The following is a 19894-nucleotide window of genomic DNA, read 5'->3' as shown; positions in this document are numbered from 1 at the left end:
TGAGACAAACACGGCTAAACCAATCACATGACTAATTAACAGGGCCAGGTGAGTCTGCTTAACAATCGACATTAGGTGGAAACAACACAGAGAACAGAAAGACAGAATTGGCGCCATCTAGCGGTCTATGACACAATAGTCCAACATTATGACAACGGAGGCATGTTTAGAGGCATTATTGTAAAATTAAAATGTTTCCTCTGTGGACCATACTACATTGTGGCATTAGACTGGGTTGGTTGAGCACCATTGACAGTTTGCGTTGGTTCGGGGGCTCACTGAACACTCTAGTGGCCGCAGCCGAAAATGCATGCAGGGTTTTAAAAATCCTAATAATGAATCCTTCTTTATTATCATGCCTTGCCAAAAGGTAAACACGTTGTGTGACCATGATGATGTTCATATAACAGGTTGTGGTCTGACTCTGTGGTACGCTGGCCTGCATGGGCCCTCTCGCACGCGCACCCAGGCAAAGAAGGAGAGGTTCCTTCTTCAGCTCAGCACCACCGCCTCTAACACAGATCACCATTATTAATATTGGTGTAGAAGAAGCCTCTGTTGTGCTTTTTATTTAGTGAACCCCAAACCTTGAAGTGAAACTGATCCTCTGCTGAACACATGAGAATCTTCAGTTGATCTACTGAGTTGTTTATTACGCGACATATGCATTCCACAAAGGGTACTGTCAGCCAGCAGAGCTCTTGGTGGAGTTATAGGCAAAACTAAAATGCTGAAGGATATTGTTTTTTCTACATGCACCAAACTTTTCCGGGCTTGTGTGTGTCCTGTGTTGGACTATGCGGCGGGGGTCTGGGGTTATAAAAACTATCCCGTGAGTGGGTGTGGGGGGACGTGCGACGTCTGGCCTGCAGGGGGAGTATGGGCAGGTTGGGAGAGCACCGGATTGGCTGGGGGGATTGGACCTGAGTGCGGGCAGGTGTCGGCACTCAGGCCAATCAGGGAGTGTTTGTATTTACGTGCCTGCTTTTGTCTTGTAGTGAGGTGGGGAATCCAGGAAGGATTGGGAGGAGAAAGGAGCGGATCGCCACCAGAGATCGCGCCAAACAGAATTTGATTTACGTTCTGTCTTATTGCCCTTGGTTTATACGTTTATGGAAAGCAATAAAATAACTTCCTTGAGGAAACAGCAAAACCTGTGTCCAGCGCTCCATTGACCCGTTACAGTGGGTTAGTGAGAATTTGCATCAATACCAGCTACAACCGGAGACATGGGGTGGGACTACTGTAGGGAGGGCTGGAGTGTGTGTATTATGAGGTTGTGGAACAGGCTGTTGAGGATGGATGACAACAGCGTGGCCAAAAAGGTGTTTGAATGTGACATGCATAAAATTGAAGGATGGGCAAGTGAGGTGTATGATTTATATGTGGGACTGGGTTGTGGGGATGTTTTAACGGACAAAGTTGAAATGGATCTTAAAATAGGTAAAGAACTGCTATACTTCAAAAAGAGAGAGACCGGGTTTTCTGAAGTGAGGTGTATGCCTAAGCTGCGTACATTTTGTTTGGTACAGAAAACTGTTTTGTATAACTTGTCTAAGAGAAAGAGATCCCTATGTGCTCAAATTAGGTCAGGAATTCTCCCTCAACACATTGAATCAGGTCGGTGGGTGGGCACCAGTGAGGAGAATAGGCTGTGTCATTTTTGTGAGCATGATGAAATTGAAAATTAAATTCATTTTATTTTGTATTGTCCGTTTTATCATGATGTGCGATTAAGTTTTGTTCAAGAAAGTCGATGCAAAAGAAGTTCACTATATGTGTGATACAGATATGTTAGCTAGGCTGTTACAATTTTTACTTTTTTGATTGCTGACTTTATTGAAAAGACGTGGGCTAAGAGAAATATGTCTCTTTATATTTAGTGTGTTTATTTGGTGCTGGATGAAATGTATTGTATAGTGTTCTTTGATTGTGTATGTACTACACGCTTTGTGTAGTTATATCGATGTCCTGTAATCCTATGTGGGATGGGCCACTTGTGTGGCATGACACGGAAATAAATAAACATCATTCATCATATTACCATTTTGCTTTATAACCAGTACAACAGAAAAAAAAGTCCATTAGATGTAGACAATAAACAAAAACAACAAACAACACAAACAGGACTAAGGACTAAAACAATAGAAGCAGCAGGCATTACTAATCATAAACAGGTGGGCACATATCTTTAATAACTGAACATGTTCTGCTGCTGCGTTGTTCCCAGCAGAACACAAAGAATCAATACTATAGTTTAAAGTCAATCACAACATGATCAATAGCTTTTCCCACAGAGACCAGTTGCATAATGAATATAATTTTAAATCAGCTTTAAAATCAGGTTCAATCAGGCTTAGCAAAAATAAACTGATATTAAAGCCCTTTGGTATGAAACTGTTAATGTCTGAAAATATACAAAATATTGTAGCATGAACATTTTTTGATTTACTATCAATCAATATCCTAAATACATTTTACATGAGAAATATAGTCTTTGTAAAACCTGCTTAGTTAACCCTATGGAAGATCTTAAAAGTATTTTCCTTTCATTATCCTTATCCAGATCCACGTTGGAGTATAGTTGAGTACATGCATCTAAATCAACAAAACACAGTGTGTGTGGAGTGTGTGTATTCATGTATGCTTGTGTGTGTTTGTGTGTGTGTATTAATTTGTTCGCTGTGTGTGTGTTACATCGTGTGTTACCTCATATTCATATATGCACATGCATGTGCATGTGTGTTTTCATACTGTATGTGTGGTGTAGTGTGTGCATTCATAGATGCATATTTGCGTGTGTAGTGTGTGTGCACGTGTTTATATATGCATGGGTTTGTGTGTATATATAGGTGTGTACGCGTGTGCATATATTCGTATGTGTGTATTTATATGCGTGCATGTGTGTCTATATATTCGTCTGCGTGTGCATGTGTGCATGTGTATGTGGCTACAATCGACACAGAGACACAGAGTCCCCAACCCTCCCTTTCCCATATAAACTAAACCCAGGCAGGAGGTCCTCCTCTGTGAAGGTGGACTGGAAGGTGTGGAGGTGTGTCAGTGTGTCTGAGGATCCTCCTTTATCTGGGGACACTCTGTAGAAGGACAGAGTACCAGCAGGCCGGTCCAGATACACTCCTACTATGTTGGAGTCAGCATGGGGGAGACGTACGACTCTTCTACTACCGTTGTAGCGGGCATAGTAAGCACGATCACCCAAATCAAAACCCCAGGACTTGTTGTTCCCTCCAAGCATGCTGGCGCCACCTCCTCCTCTCCTTGTGATTCCTCTGTATGTCACACCTATAGTAACACGCCCTTCCCACTCTACCTCCCAGTAACAGCGGCCAGTCAGACCCTCTCTACACAACACCTGGTGACAGGAGTCAAATCTCCCTGGATGATCGGGATATGACTGGTCCTCTCCCACCCGTGTCACCTTTCTGTTGCCCTCAGACAGAGAGAGTCTTATGTTGGCTGTGTTTTGGTCCAGTGTGAGTTCACAGGCATCTGACAGGAGAACAAGACATGATAATCACTGAACCTTCTTCATCTTCATCCTAACCCTCAGCACTAATACTGTTGTATTGCAAACTTCTTATTCCTGTCCTTTTTCCCGTTCCATGTACTCTACAAACATTAACATAGAAAGAAAAATAATACTGTATGCTAGGTACAGTATTGGACTAGTGTGACTTGACTTTTAGATTATTGAAGTTAAAGTTAACTGCAAATCCCAAGCCTGTAAAAATGTATAAACTGCATCTGGTCCCGCAATATTTACACTACATACACAAATGACATGTTCAGCATGATAAACTGATTGCTCATGTGGAATATCTAAGCAATAGTCACATACAGGCTGGAAATTAACTGTTTGTAAAGTACTGGTAAATCGACATTTACACATACAGGCTGGAAATTAACTGTTTGTACCAAAGTACTGGTTAATAGACATGTACACATGTGTACACACACATACACATGCCTACTATAATGTGAGAGTGGGGGTGGATGATGGTTTAATCAGCCTCACCTTATCTAGCTATACATATACATATATACATATACAGAAAAATACATACCTACATAAATATACTAGACATACAGTACATCGAAACCGAAACATAGCTATAAATACGTATACATAACTCCACATTTGAATGAATGGTCGTCACCTCCTGCTGTGTTGCTGGACTTTCTATCTCAGTAGTTAGTGTGTATTGTGATGAATCAAACTAAAAAGACACTCACACTTTTTTAGAGCTGGTTTCAGCCTCCTAACTCCACCGTGCTCCACACTGGGGGGGAAACAAAGTGAGAGCAGCATGTTGAAACATTCACCTTCATCATCTGCTGTCTCATCACTTTCTACACAACATGAGGTACAGCTTCCCTTTTCAAACCATTTAATCTAGCAGCGGCTCGAATCCTTGTAGGAGACATTGTCCCTGAGTGGTGAAATGTCCTCTCCATACCTGAGAGTGTCCAGTCTCCAGCGTTGATCCTCCAGGCAAGCAGAGAGCAGCTTAACTCCTGAATCTTCTGGGTGATTGTAGCTCAGGTCCAGCTCTCTCAGATGGGAGGATCTCAGAGCTGAGGCCAGAGAAACACAGCCTTCCTGTTTGATCAAGCAGCCAGACAACCTGCACACACAAACACACGCACGCACGCACGCATGCACGCACGCACACACAATTATTTTTTGGATGTGAATTTGTTAAATTTGTTTTCTGATATTGAACCTTGTGGTGTAACTGCACAATGAGTAAAACTGACCTGAGTGTTTCGAGTGTACAGTGTGGACTCCCCAGTCCAACAAAGAGCATCTTCACTCCTGAATCCTGCAGATCATTGGTACTCAGGTCAAGCTCTCTCAGTCTAGAGGAGTTGGAGCTGAGAACTGAGGCCAGAGCTTCACAGCATCTCCCTGACAGATTACAGCCATTGAGCCTGCACACAAAACAAAAATGTTAGGAACTGTGATTAAAAAAACGTACCTATGTTTTATTAATTTAACTAATATATACGAGTCAATACACTAGTCATAACATTACATTCCTTAAATGTTAATTCATGGGGTGTAAAATGTAGAATATTGAACAGTTGTTTAGTAGCGTTTGAAAACCGATTGTAGATTAATATGAACTTTTATTTTAGGATTATATATATTGTGGATAGTATTGCAGTAGATATTATAAGTAAAATGGAGAAAATTAATGGGAAATTTACTATGTTTCAACTCAAATACTATGTTTACTTGATGTGAAAACGCCATAATATGTCTCCTTTAAACCCTAACAATGTCCATATAACCAAACATACAAGGTTAAAATGTTTGAAAACAGTTGGTTATCTTTTATTAATAATGAACATATATTTATGGATGTATCTGAAAATGTATTTGAACAATGAATTACTTAAAGCTAACTATTTGAATACAGCTTTATTTAACTATTAATAAAAAATTACAATAAATAAATTTCCTTATTTATTATTTCATAATAAATAGCACTTTTTTAGTACGTCACTTCACACTGGTAACACAATGTAAGAATATTTTCTGTGGCCTATTCATATTTGGGAATAAATCCATTGATAAATGAATACTGAACATAGTCAAAATTAGAACTACATTTTATGTGACAACTGAACGTTTCAAATCACCTTTAAAAGATTTTCCATAGACCTTCCAAAATGTTGCTGTAGAGGCTTTCAGGGGGACTAAGGTGTCCAACTAGGGCTCTCAGACTCTCTTAAGCCCCCCTGTATTTCCATCTGCTCTCTACTATCACCGTCTAGTCTACGGGGGCACTATTATTATATTTTGTGTTCATGTTGATATGTATAATTGAAAAGCTGCAGGCATATGGATGTATTGTAATAATATTCACCTAAACAACCATTTGACATTTCCAATGATACGAAGGTCATGAATGTGATCATACCAGGTACTGAGTTATTGGAAGAGTTACAAAACTGTCCTCTGATATTGAACCTTGTGGTGTAACTGTTTGACCATTGAGTAAAACTGACCTGAGAGTTTCCAGTGTACAGTTTGGACTCCCCAGTCCAGCAGAGAGCAGCCTCACTCCTGAATCCTGCAGATCATTGAAGCTCAGGTCCAACTCTCTCAGACTAGTGGTGTTGGAGCTGAGAACTGAGGCCAGAGATTCACAGCATCCCTCTGACAGATTACAGCCATTGAGCCTGCACACAAAACAAAAATGTTAGGAACTGTGATTAAAAAAACAAACCTATGTTTTATTAATTTAACTAATATATACGAGTCAATACACTAGTCATAACATTACATTCCTTAATTGTTAATTCATGGGGTGTAAAATGTAGAATATTGAACAGATGTTTAGTAGCGTTTGAAAACCGATTGTAGATTAATATGAACTTTTATTTTAGGATTATATATATTGTGGATAGTATTGCAGTAGATATTATAAGTAAAATGGAGAAAATTAATGGGAAATTTACTGTTTCAACTCAAATACTATGTTTACTTGATGTGAAAACGCCATAATATGTCTCCTTTAAACCCTAACAATGTCCATATAACCAAACATACAAGGTTAAAATGTTTGAAAACAGTTGGTTATCTTTTATTAATAATGAACATATATTTATGAATGTATCTGAAAATGTATTTGAACAATGAATTACTTATAGCTATCTATTTGAATACAGCTTTATTTAACTATTCATAAAAAATTATAATAAATTAATTTCCTTATTTATTATTTCATAATAATTGGCGCTTTTTTAGTACGTCACTTCACACTGGTAACACAATGTAAGAATATTTTCTGTGGCCTATTCATATTTGGGAATAAATCCATTGATAAATGAATACTGAACATAGTCAAAATTAGAACTACATTTTATGTGACAACTGAACGTTTCAAATCACCTTTAAAAGATTTTCAATAGACCTTCCAAAATGTTGCTGTAGAGGCTTTCAGGGGGACTAAGGTGTCCAACTAGGGCTCTCAGACTCTCTTAAGCCCCCCTGTATTTCCATCTGCTCTCTACTATCACCGTCTAGTCTACGGGGGCACTATTATTATATTTTGTGTTCATGTTTATATTTATAATTGAAAAGCTGCAGGCATATGGAATTATTGTAATAATATCCACCTAAACAACCATTTGACATTTCCAATGATACGAAGGTCATGAATGTGATCATACCAGGTTCTGAGTTATTAGAAGAGTTACAAAACTGTCCTCTGATATTGAACCTTGTGGTGCAGAGGCGGAGTGGCCGTCGGGACGATCGGGAGATTTCCCGGTCGGCCGGCCGGCCAGCCAGCGAGTTCAGGTGGACCGGCCCACAATTGTGTAGCGGCCTGCGAAGTCAGTTGGACCGGCCCACAGTTGTGAGTGGCCGTGAGGCGTCTGCAAGCCGGCCCTGAGCATAATTTATTCCCCGCCAAGACGCCGTGAAAATCCCCGAAATAAACAATATATGTCTCAAGAACATCCAACCAATATTTATATCACTTCCTTACTCTTTATGTCTCATTCATGGTTTTTTTTTTATATATATTTTTTTTACTTCATTTAATTCTTCATTATTCAGGCGTTACAGAACTTTCATGGCCATGAATAAATAATACGAACTACAGTTTACTTTAATATGTTTGTTCTTGAATTGACGTAATGGAGCAAAGACTCCTGGGATTGGGAAATGCGTTTATCCAATAAACAGCTTGCAGGTCAAGTCCATTTTCGGAAATGTAGGGGGATAGCCCTAAAGACGCGTCAGACAGAGAAGGCGAGCAAGTTCGTGGTTGCTTGCTTTTGCTTATTGTGGCACTCATGGAAGGCAAGAAGAGAAAAGAGAAAGGAGGGGCTGAAAAGGCCAGAATAAAGAAGAAGCGGATGCTGGAGGGGGATGCATCTAAGTGCTGAAACCAGGCATTAAAGAGTTGTGCAGGTGAATAAGCCAGAGCTCCACCATTGATGTTATTGCTAGGCGGGAGCTAGCACAAGCTGCTAGTCAAATGTGTATGTGCTGGCTGGTATATTTCAGACAAATTAATGACTTAACTGATCTTTCTCTTTTAATGGATGGAGAATACGTTAACAGATTTGGAAAATGTAGTAGTAGTCGTCTAGTCGTGTCAACACGTTACACCGGTATTACCGAGCATAAATGGTATAAACTTTGAAACTAGGTCACTCCGTCAACTCTCCTCTCACACTAGGTGACAGCGTCTTATAACGTTCTATATTATATAATAGTATAATATAATTTTATAGATAATATCACGGCCAAAAGCTCTCCGGATGGCTGTAGTGCGGAGAGCACTACGGCCATCCGGAGTGCTTTTGTTTACCGGCGTTGCTATGGTTACTGGTCTTGTAAGGAAGTGCGCCAATTCTCTTCCGCACAGAGCAGAACTGTGACCTATTTTACCCATTTTTAATTTCTTAATTATAATTATATCATTCATTTTTACCAATTTTTTTTTTTTATTACTGAAAAAATATATAAATAAACTGTGTTGCAGGGGGGTGGGGCCGGACCGGGGAGGATTCTCCCGGTGGCTATTAGTGCCCCACTCCGCCCCTGTTGTGGTGTAACTGTTTGACCATTGAGTAAAACTGACCTGAGAGTTTCCAGTGTACAGTGTGGACTCTCCAGTCCAGCAAAGAGCAGCTCCACTCCTGAATCCTGCAGATCATTGAAGCTCAGGTCCAACTCTCTCAGACTAGTGGTGTTGGAGCTGAGAACTGAGGCCAGAGCTTCACAGCATCCCTCTGATAGGTGACAGCCATTCAGCCTTCAGAATAAATAAACAGAACATGTTAGCAACTTGTTTGAAATGTTTTATAAGAATTGTTTTCGAAGGTCTTTAAATGTTAATTATGCATTGGGTATAAAATGTTGAATATTTAATAGCTTTTTGTAGCATTAAAACTCAAGGATTTATATAATATAACTTCAATTCTAGTATTATGTTTATTGTTTTGTTTATTGCAAAACATATTATTGGTGACCATACAGAGATGTTTTGTATGTAATTATAACTTTCATATTCTAGTATTATGTTTATTGTGTTGTGTATTGTAAAACCAAATATTTGTACACCTACAGAGCTGTTATGGAGGCTTCGACAACTGATATCAATCTCAGAAGACCCTCCTCTGAAGCAGAGTATTTCTTCAGGTCAAACACTTCCAGCCCCTCTTCTGATGACAGCAAGATGAAGGCCAGCACTGACCACTGAGTGGAAGAGAGAGATTTTTTGGAGCGACTTCCTGATGTCAGGTACGCTTGGATCTCCCTCACAGGAGAACGTTCATCCAGCTGATTCAGACAGTGGAGCAGATTGATGCTTTTCACTGGAGAAAGATCTTGACTTAATTTCTCCTTGATGTAACTGACTGTTTCCTTATTGGTCAGTGATCTACTTCCTCTCCGTCCAAGCAAACCTTGTAGGAGAATCAGATTGGTTTCCAGAGAGAGGCCCAGAAGGAAAAAGAGGAACGCATCCAGGTGTCCGTTCTCACTTTGTAAGGCCTTGTCCACAGCTTTCTGGTAGAGGAAGGTGAGTTCAGTTTCCCTGGAGGTTGGCTGTTCTTCTGAAAGAAGATTGACATCATTGTTGATGAAAGACAGAAAGACATGAAGAGCAGCCAGAAAATCCTGGAAGCTCAGATGGACAAAGCTGTACACCGTGTCCTGGTACAGCCCAAACTCCTCTTTGAAGTTCTGGGTGACCACTCCTGAGTACAATGAGGCTGCACTAATATTGATGTCACACTCTGCCAGGTCTTCCTCGTTAAAGATCAGGTGGCCTTTCTCCAGCTGTTTAAAAGCCAGTTTTCCCAGGGAAAGAATGATCTTCCTGCTCTCTGAATTCCAGTGTGGATCTGTTTCAGCTCTCCCATGGTACTTCCTGTCCCCCTGCATCAACTGAACCCTCAGGAAGTGGATGTACATCTGCGTCACGGTATTGGGCATCTCTTCTCCTCTCTTGGACTTTTTCAAGAAGTCCTCCAGAACCGTACCAGTGATCCAACAGAAGACTGGGATGTGACACATAATGTGGAGGTTTCGAGATTGCTTGACCATCGAAAAGATTGTGCTGGCCACTTTCTCCTCTCTGAATCTCTTCCTGAAGTACTCCTCCTTCTGTGGGTCGGGGAACCCTCTCACCTCTGTCACCATGTCAACATACTCAGCAGGGATCTGATTTGCTGCTGCAGGGCTTGTGGTTATCCAAATGCGGGCAGAGGGAAGCAGGTTACCGCTGATGAGGTTTGTCAGCAACACGTCCATCGAGGTCGGCTCTGTGACATCAGCCGAGATCGGGTTTTTCTGGAAGTCCAGAGGAAGTTTACACTCATCCAGACCATCCAAGATAAAGAGAACTTGGTAATGGTCGTAACTGTAGATTCCTGCTTCTTTGGTCTCATTAAAAAAGTGATGAAGAAGTTCCACCAAGCTAAACTCTTTCCCTTTCAGCAAATTCAGCTCTCTGAAAGTGAGGAGAAATGTGAAGTCAATGTCATCGTTGACTGTGCCTTCAGCCCAGTCCAGAGTGAACTTGTGTGTTAAGACGGTTTTCCCCATGCCTGTCATTCCAGTTGTCATTATTGTTCTGATTGGTGAATCTTGGTCAGGTAAGTGTTTAAAGATGTCTTGACATTTGATTGCTTTTTCCTCCTTGGCTGGTTTCCTGGAAGCTGTTTCAGTCAGTCTGACCTCATTTTCCTTGTCAACCTCTCCAACGCCTCTCTCTGTGATGAAGGGCTCTGTGTAGAAGTCATTCACACCTGTTGACTGTCCTGCTTTAGCAATTCCCTCAAACACACGTCTGAACTTCTTCTTCAAATTAGACTTTAATTTCTGTTGGTACTTGACAGCAGCAGATCCTAAATTAGAGAATCCAGAAGACATGTTATTATACATGATATTTCCACAGCAATAGAATTAGTGTCATGACAGCAGTAATATAAATTCTATTTCTAGAATTCTACTTTTATAACTTGCTAAGCAGTGCTATGGTTGTTGTGTAGCACTGGAAATATACCTCCTATGCTGATAAGACAAGATAGTGTTGCATGTCTTCCACTGACAGGGAGCTACACTGAGCATTTAGCGTAGCGTCGTCCTGCATAGCGTAGCGTTGATGGGAGCAACACGTCCTTTTAGCAGTTTACGTGAACATTCTAACTATTATTATAGTAGTTACAAACTATTAAATAACTATTTCAATTATTCAAACGAAAATCATGGGTACATTTGGGGAAGAGTGAGGCTTTCCCCTCGCAATATGAAGCTAATGGGGCATCACTGTTAAAGTCGGCGTCAACTCAAAGATTTCTCTGTACTCAGGGAATACACTGCCCTCCCTTCCAAAGCATTTGGCCAGTTGATATCTACCAGGGCTGGCTCCAATACATAATTTCATGCTTTGGATAATGGTTTTCCGAACGGATATTCAAATGTTTGGAGAAAGAAAACTAAAGTCACATTGCCGTATCTTTCCCTAACTGAATCTGAGCCGGCCGAGGCCACTGCTGCAGAATTCTGTGTTAACTATTCATTTCTAATAGGATTTAAATATTTCGAAAAGTATAACTAGTATATCAAATGGGATGATGCATGGACACCAGTTACTTTCAGATCCACACAGCGGTCTGACTGTGACTGGGACTGCGCCAATCAGGGACTGTGTCACAGTTGATGAGGTAAACGGGCAGATCAGGGACTGCATCGTGGTTGATGACGTCTACGGGCCAATCAGGGACTGCATTGTAGTTTTTGAAATACAAGCCACCACTGGCAAACATTAATGGTGTCTCCCGAAGCAGTAAGTGTTAATGTTAACAATAGCAGAGTAACCACAGCCACAAGTGTAGATATTATTATAGAATTAGACTCAATAACAACTATTAAACAAGGACTAGAGTATGCACTAGTGGAGTTTCTCGGTGGAAAAGATGTTTCCGCCGTTGTTCCAACTGGATTGTTACTCTGATTGGCTGAAGTAGTTTGTCTGTCAAGGCAAGTACTCCCGTGGGCAGCCATAGGTTGAGACTGATCCGTGTAGACAAACAGAATGTGAGGTCACATGATCAGGATGGTTTGCAGGCATCAACCTTCACCCTCTCTAGTTGCTGCTTTACCAAGATTTTGCTTAAAACCAGGAAATGAAATTCAGGACAAGTCTGTATGGTACGCCAGTACTCATTGAATGTTGAGTGTCACATCCCATGGCCGAACAAGCATTGCACAACGCACTCTATTCCATAGATTTAACTGAAGTTCAACCTGTTTGACCCATAATAAGTATGTATATATTGATCAAAACATTAGAAATTCTACGTCTATTTAAAATAAAGGTATTCTCAGTTTTCAAACTAAGAGTCTCTTACCACCCCACAGTCGGTCGGCCAATTCCTTCTGATCCATCTCCATCAGGCAGAGCTTTGTGATGTCTACCACTCCCTCTATGGCGCGCCTCCTCTGCTCCTTGTTCTTACCATCCACCTCCTCCTCCTCCCACTGACTCTCTGAGCATTGTGGGGAATGTTGGAAGTAAACCCTCCAGAGCTTCTTCAGCTCCTTGTCCAGGAACGCGTGTGCGTTCTCCTCAGCCCTCTAGAACAGAACAAACATCAATGAGATCTTTATTCTGAACTAACAGAGGACTAATCTGTCCTGGATTCACGTCCTGTGGTCTAAAGAGGGAAGCTGGAGGCTATAAGCACTACAAGAGATACTTTCTAATGTTGATGAATAGCTGAAGTTATATGTCTTGTTGGACATTTACACACCTTGATCAGCTCTGTTTGATGCTGCTGTACAGACTGAGCACTGGTAACCTTTGACCTCTCCTGGTGTAGTCTGTGGAGAACAGACACATAGACACACAAATACACAACAACACGTTTATTTCCTGACTTGTAAACATCAGTACCAGTAGAGTCTGATAAAAACACTGCGCTCTCTTCTGCTGGACTCTTCTAGAAAAACAAGAACCAGGATATATGGATGTTTGATAGACGCTGTATTTGTATAATCTCTGATGAAGCCTTACCTTTTTTTGTTAGACTTGTTTCCATCTTTAAAGTGAAAAGGAATATCCATAGACCTGTCACTCTTCATGGAGACACAGCTGGGTCCAGGGGAGTCTGCTCTTTCCTGCTGCTCTGGGCTTCAACACAACACACACACAGCTTTTAAATGCTTAAGTAAAGACAAACAGGCCAAACAAAACAGATGGTATAAAAAATATAAATGATAAAATGTTAAGTTTAAATTATAAAGTGGCTTAGTGCCAGTACTTCACAGACTATTAAAGTGTATAAATGCTAATTATCTCTTATGATCTCTGATAAAGTCGTACCTTTTTTTGATAGACGTGTTTCCATCTTTAAAGTGAAAAGGAATATCCATAGACCTGTCACTCTTCAAGGAGACACAGCTGGGTCCAGGGGAGTCGGCTCTCTCCTGCTGCTCTGGGCTTCAACACAACACACACACAGCTTTTACCCAGACTAATGATGGAGTCATGATATATCACTGATCAGCTCTGAGATGGAAAACAGTCACAGACAGTGAGAGATCTTCTTCTTACCTCTTAGCTTTGCTCTGACGGCCATGTTCCCCAGACATGGTGGTTTTAGAGGTAGGAACCCCCTCCTCTTCCTCCTCATCCATAGTAGACTGGAGACCTGGACACAAACACAACTCACTGATCGATTAATTTGCCTTTTGAACTTAGCCTTTTATTGAAAGAGTAGATCATCATCACCCTAAACCATCATAGATTTGGGGGGTGATAGAGCCATCCAACAGCCCCTGGGCTGCCCCTGTCATCCTGTTCAAAAAGAAGGTCAACACCTGGAGGTTCTGTGTGGACTATCGTCTTCTGAACAATGTGAGCTGCAAGGACTCCTAACCCTTGCCCCACATTGATGACGCCCTGGACCAAATCGCATGGTAAAGTGATTCAGCTCACTAGACCTGAGAAGCGGCTTCTGGCAGTTGGAGCTGGCACCAGAAGCAAGACCAAAGACATCTTTCACCATCAGCCAAGGCCTCTGGCAGTTCCGTGTGATGCCCTTTGGTCTCTGCAATCCCCCCCGCCACGGTCAAGAGACTAATGGCTGGCTCAAGTTCCCAGAAACCAGTGAATGGTTTACCTCGACGACCTTCTAGTCCATGCCACAGACTTCGGCAGGCCCAGGGGGAATCTCCACCAGGTCTTCCAAGCCATTCTATTATCTATCATTATGGTGGGACCAGAAGTTGCCACCCACACTTTTACTTGGCTGGTTGCAGGAAGGTGAAAGAACTTTTTGTCCACTGCTGTGATTCCTGCTCCACCAAGAAGGGGCAGATTGGACGTTACCATGCCCCCTTGCAGCAAATACCAGGTGGGGGACCCAAGGAGCAGGTTGGGGTGGACATCCTGGGTCCATTCCCACAGACAAAAGACTATTTCCCTAAATGGCCAGAGGCGTCTTCCGGTCATAAACACTCGGCATGGCTGCCCGATAGATTAAAAATTCAGGCGTATACATGGTGTTATTCACAGGCGGATTTTGGGATCTTGTACCAATAATGTCTGTCTGACTATGATGAGTTTCTCATAGTCGAATTAAGACCCCTAGATTATTTGATTGATAATCGAATTAATCATGCATGTATACGTTCAATCGGATTGGAATCAGATTTTGCATTCTGCCCATGCTCGAGATTTTTTCCAGGGGCCATGAGCCGGAAGTAGAAGGAGACGATAGTTGTTGTCGCCGTCGGAAAAAAACGAGAAACAGCGATTTATTCAAAAAGGTGGCGAAGAAGATGGAGGAAACCGGTGTCGTGCCAATGTAGTTACCCCCTATAAGAAGTGTATCATCATCAACATGCATTCAGTACACACCAGTGTCGGCTTCTGAAAGAAATCTCAGATGGGGCTATTTTTCTGATAATGATCAAGGTGACCGTTTCAATAGGTGCATTAAGCAAGACAGTATCAATTTGTTCTTAGATGATTAACTCATACAGAGATCCTTCTTGTGTCCTATAGATTGCAACTCCATAAACAAATATGGTCTAGCTCCACAGTTAATTATTTACATTAATCTAATGTTGTATGATGTAAAATAGCTAAACAGGAGAAAACATAAAGACAGGGGCAGCATATTAAGTCATGTATTTATTGACAGACACTGAAAGTATTGGCTTACAAAAGTAAAATAAGTTATCAAAGTGGTACGAAATACAATCATTTTACATTCCTCAACATTGCACAAACAATGTCTTTTCACACACTAATGAAATACCAAATCAGCAAAAAATATGCAAAATTGGTATTTGTTCAGAATGTAGGATCAAGATCTTTCATAAACTTTACATCATTTCAAAGGTAGTGCAGTCAAACTATCTTGGAGTTGTTGGAGTTGAGTGGCAATGTTCACCCTCCCAATAGCCGCAAATCCCATCTCAATTTGTCCCACCAGTGGATACCCGTGCAGTGCTCTCTGCCGTGAGGCCGTCGGTGTGGAAGAGGAGGCAGGGGGAGCAGAACAATGTGTTGGCTCCTTCACAGCCTGCTAGACAGCTTTTTCTCTCGTACAACTTTGTTAGGGTTAAGATCGAAATCCAACCACGAAACATAACCAGCCTCCCAAAACATAAGAGAGAAAAGCTTTGGGAGGAATGGAAGGATACAAAGACAAAAAACACGAAGAAGGATGTGGCAGCCATTTTGGACATTACTCCCCCATCACCCGAAGAACTTGAGGAGTCCTTCAGTCCAGTTAATCGTTCTCCTGCTCATGGTTGTCTTTCCCCAATTTCAAGTCCCCCCAAAAAGGTTTTTCAATCCAAGTTGACAGCAAAAATTAAGGGGCTTGAAAGAGAAAACAAGGAGCTAAAAGCAACCCTTGATAGCCTGAAAAGAGCCAATAGTAAGATGAGGGTTCAATAGTATCGATGGAATAAAGCTAAGAAAGCACATCAACCTACCAACCGATCTTCGCCGAAAAGAGCTGTGACACAAAAAAACAGCAAATCACCAACTTTCTTTCCAGGGATGAAAACAGCAGGCTCGTGGCAGGGAAAAGGGATACTGTAGGCCGGAAAACTAACAAAATGCAGTGGCAGGTTTTATCCAAAACCTTGAGTGAGCTACACTCTGAATACAACCAAGCTTCTAGCTTCACACAGCAAATGTCTTACCGGCAGTTTGCTCGCTACAGGCCCAAGCTCATAACAGAGGCCAGGCCAACGGATAGAAATACCTGTGCTAGGTGGAAGCGGGTGAAGGTGACTGTAGGGGAAAAGGTGCTATCAAACTGGACTAAGAAAGGGGTTGAGGGAACGCTGGGAGAGTTGGCAGAGACCTTCCAGCATCATCTGGAGTCAATTGTATCCCATAAATTCAATTGGATGCACCCATCAGACAAATGAGGGAGTTAGGGGAGAATTTGAAAGAAAATTATTTGGTGTTGCACAAAGATTTCTCTGAAAATTATGGATGCAAACTGAACAGAAATTTCAATCTCTCCACTTTGGTGGAAATATAAACCAAGTAACCATACATACAGTGGTTGCAACACTACTTCACCAAAACAGCCATTCAAAGTTTTGCAACCGTCTCAAAATCACTGAGGCACGATGAGCGTGCATTAGGAGGTCTTCAATGACTGGCTGTAAGTGAGCCCTCACTAACAGCCATTCATTGAAGACCTCCAAATGCAGCATAGCACACAGTTTGAGTCACTCCACCTTATCAGTGATGGTTTCCTAATGACTACCGTTCACTGTAATTCCAGTGTCTCATATTGAATTACAGTGAACAGGGCCATGGAAAACGAGCTCCTGATGGGGTTCGAGCTTGTGTGAAGCGGATGGCAGATGAGGCTGTCCAAAGGTGAGCTGATCTGCAAACTGCAGAGACCCTCTTTGACTTCTTGTCCAGCAAAGAGGAGAATAAAGGCATAGAGGAAAAGGATATTGAAGCTGTGAAAGGCATACTAGGTTTCCTACTAGATTTACTGTACAACACCAGGGGAGATGTTTCATAGGGCTGTAAGTTGTTTCTGCAGCTTTCCAAAAGTGTGTGGCTCATTCAAGGCCACAAAATTCACAATGACCGCTGACAGTCCAGCTCAAGAGATGACCCCTATGCCGTCCTTCTTGGATGAAGACGGTGAAAGTGACGAAGACGTGTTGGAAGTGAGAAAGTTCATCATTGTGAAATATGATGAGAAGCGATATGTGGGCCAAGTGTTGAATATTCAGAGAAAGAAAATACAGGTAAACTGTATGGTTCAACATGGAGAGAAGAATGCTTTCCAGTGGCCTGACAAAGGATAGCATTTATTACTCTCGAAGTGACCTAATTGGTACAATTTGATAAAAGATGGCACAAATAAAGAATATAATCCAAAAACACCAGTGAAAAGTACATTTGCAGAATTTTAATGATCATTCTTTAAGAATACTTCTTAAACTTAAAACATACCTGATTTGTATTTGAAATCAATAATGTTTAAATATTTTAATTCTATGGTAATGTCACACCGCAGGACATATTCAGTCTGGAGTTGTGAGAAAAGCTTAATAAATTACATAATGAGAAATGAGAAAAATACGCTAACCTCTAGTAGTTTCAAAAACTAAAGTATTTGAACATTACAAATTCATACAATTCTCAAGCAATTTAGAACTTTGTTTTAAAAAATGCTGTTTCACCCCCATTTGTATACGATCTAGGGACTGTGACGGCCACAGGGTTGCCTTTGTGTTGTTGTGTTTGTTGTGGTGTGTTCTGTCTTGCAGGGAGTTGGTTGGTGGAGCCACATCACCTAACGAGATGCAGCTCACCTGAGCAGGCTTGGCTCAGGAGCCTATAAAGCAGCCCTGATCAAGTGACTCCCTCTCCTCCCTGGCCTGCAGCCTGATCCTTTGTTTAACTTTCCTTTATGTTTGGTTGTTCACGGTATTCTTTAATAAATTCGTTATGTTCATACAAGACTATGTTTGGCCTCTCCTTCAATTTTACAACCGTTGAGCCAGGTTGTAACAGGACTTACTCAGAGTCATGGAAAATAATATCTCAATATATGCTACTAAGTGTGTATGTGTGTTGAGACAGGCAGGGCTGGGCTGTGTGAACCTCTTGGACCGCTTGCAGTCCAGTATTTAACTTGTGATTTGGAGCAAGACAAATTAATCACTTGAATATTGAACGCAATGTTTGTGACGCAAATAAGCACATAAGCTGCAATATCCACACATAGCCACAAGGGAGCAGCACCAAAAATAAACTGTAATAAATGCACATAGCCACATGATGGCAGGACCATCACAAATGAGGTAAACGGGAGGCGGGCACCCAACATCATAGCCAGAGCACGTAGGCCTACTACGTCATAGAGACCGCCCCTACTCCGTATGTAAACAGAGCGACTAAGTGGTATTATATTAAGTCATTTCACATTTATACGTTTTTTGCAAGCAAGAACGGAGCAGAAACTCTAGAGGCAGGGCAACCTCGGGTGCTCTGCTAAGCGTCTCTCCACGCGTGTACATATTCCCGTCCTTTTGCTTCATAGTTACCATACCCTCCCCCCACACATAAAACAGTCAGACACCATTACAACCTTCAAGTCACAACTCAAAACTCACCAGTTCAAACTCCCACACAACGTCTAACTGATCACTGTTTTGATTGTTTGTTTGTTTTGTTTTGTCTTGTTTTTGTTTTATTTATTATATTTATTTATTTTATTTTTCCCCACAATTTCTTGTTTTTTAAACGATTTATGGTGACTATATGCTCTGTAAGGTGACCTTGGGTGTCTCTAAATTAAATGTAGGCCTATTATTATTATTATACCGAAACTTTACCAAATAAAGCGTAGCCTAACTAGTTTGTGACCAACCCAGAGGAACACAACGCAAATTCAATGTGAACATGTATGAGGCTAAATCCCGGACGATTTTGAAAAAGTGCCTCAAAAAGAGGGCATGTCTGGGCAAACCCATTTCCTACCTGTTCCACTGTTAAATTGCGGCGCAAATTGGTGGGCGCTATCCTGGTAATTTCTCTGCGTGAAAAATACGAAGTGCGGCGTGTGAGCGTGTGCATGGGTCGAATTGCGTGTGTCTTGAGAGCCCTGCGCGTTACACGGACCTGTTTCTCAGGATTAGATCATTGTCATACCAGTCCCCTAAAGACAATAGCCTATAAACTGTAGGCCAACCTTATCCATTCCGGGATTAACTGTGTTCAGAATCAGCCCCATACAGTACAAAGTTATAAGAGTAGGCCTATAAATGCAAGGGAAGAAAGTCGGTTGAAATGTTCCTAAAACCATTAAATCCGGGAAATGGTTAAATGTAGATTTGGAGAAAGATGCTCACCGCGGAAGACTGAAGTTCTGCTGGAAGGAGACGTCGACAAAGACCTAAAGAAACTCACGGAAGCACTAGAAGGTTAGTCTCGCAAAGCCAGACCAAACTACAGCAAGTAGAATGTAGAACGTAGTAGCAGTTTCCTTTCGGTATCATTCAATGACGTCACACAGTGTCAGTTACATATTATAGGACCCGGTAATCATTACATGCAACTATATTAATTATTAATGTTCTGGATTGTTAATGTTTACAGCTCAGCCCCTGATTGCACATCATTTTCACGTTTGACATTTATATTACCAGGAAGTAGATCCTCAACAGTTTGGCTTAGAATAACACACAAACGGCATCTACTATTAAACGTGTGCGTGTGCGTGCAGGGGCGCAACTGCCTACTTTCTGGGGGGTATGCAGACACATAGCAGGCGCCCCCCCCCCCTCTTTGATCTGGGCACAAATTTGACCTAAAACCCACTCTGATATTGA

At 41.5% G+C, this 19894-nt stretch overlaps 1 protein-coding gene across 3 annotated transcripts; it reads right to left on the bottom strand.

The window, feature by feature from the left end:
* Window positions 1-2031: 2031 nt before the first annotated feature.
* On the bottom strand, window positions 2032-19482 carry LOC132458099 (NACHT, LRR and PYD domains-containing protein 12-like). Of its 3 annotated transcripts, XM_060052601.1 has the most exons (13): window positions 19415-19482; window positions 13614-13710; window positions 13383-13499; window positions 13074-13190; window positions 12811-12880; window positions 12409-12634; window positions 9117-10902; window positions 8631-8804; window positions 6040-6213; window positions 4783-4956; window positions 4482-4649; window positions 4258-4304; window positions 2032-3513 (listed from the first exon to the last, which is right to left on the bottom strand). In XM_060052601.1, exons 2-13 carry the CDS (start codon window positions 13694-13696, stop codon window positions 2951-2953), a joined length of 3699 nt encoding a protein of 1232 aa, XP_059908584.1. In that variant the 5' UTR covers window positions 13697-13710; window positions 19415-19482; the 3' UTR covers window positions 2032-2950. The 3 variants fall into 3 exon arrangements, with proteins under 3 accessions (XP_059908584.1, XP_059908586.1, XP_059908585.1); XM_060052603.1 differs by lacking the exon at window positions 4783-4956; XM_060052602.1 differs by lacking the exon at window positions 6040-6213.
* Window positions 19483-19894: the final 412 nt, after the last annotated feature.

Source organism: Gadus macrocephalus, chromosome 5, assembly GCF_031168955.1.
Source record: "Gadus macrocephalus chromosome 5, ASM3116895v1".
Taxonomy (NCBI): Eukaryota; Metazoa; Chordata; class Actinopteri; order Gadiformes; family Gadidae; genus Gadus; species Gadus macrocephalus.
Note: the sequence above shows the minus strand (reverse complement) of the source record. Positions and strands in the feature narration are given on the sequence as shown.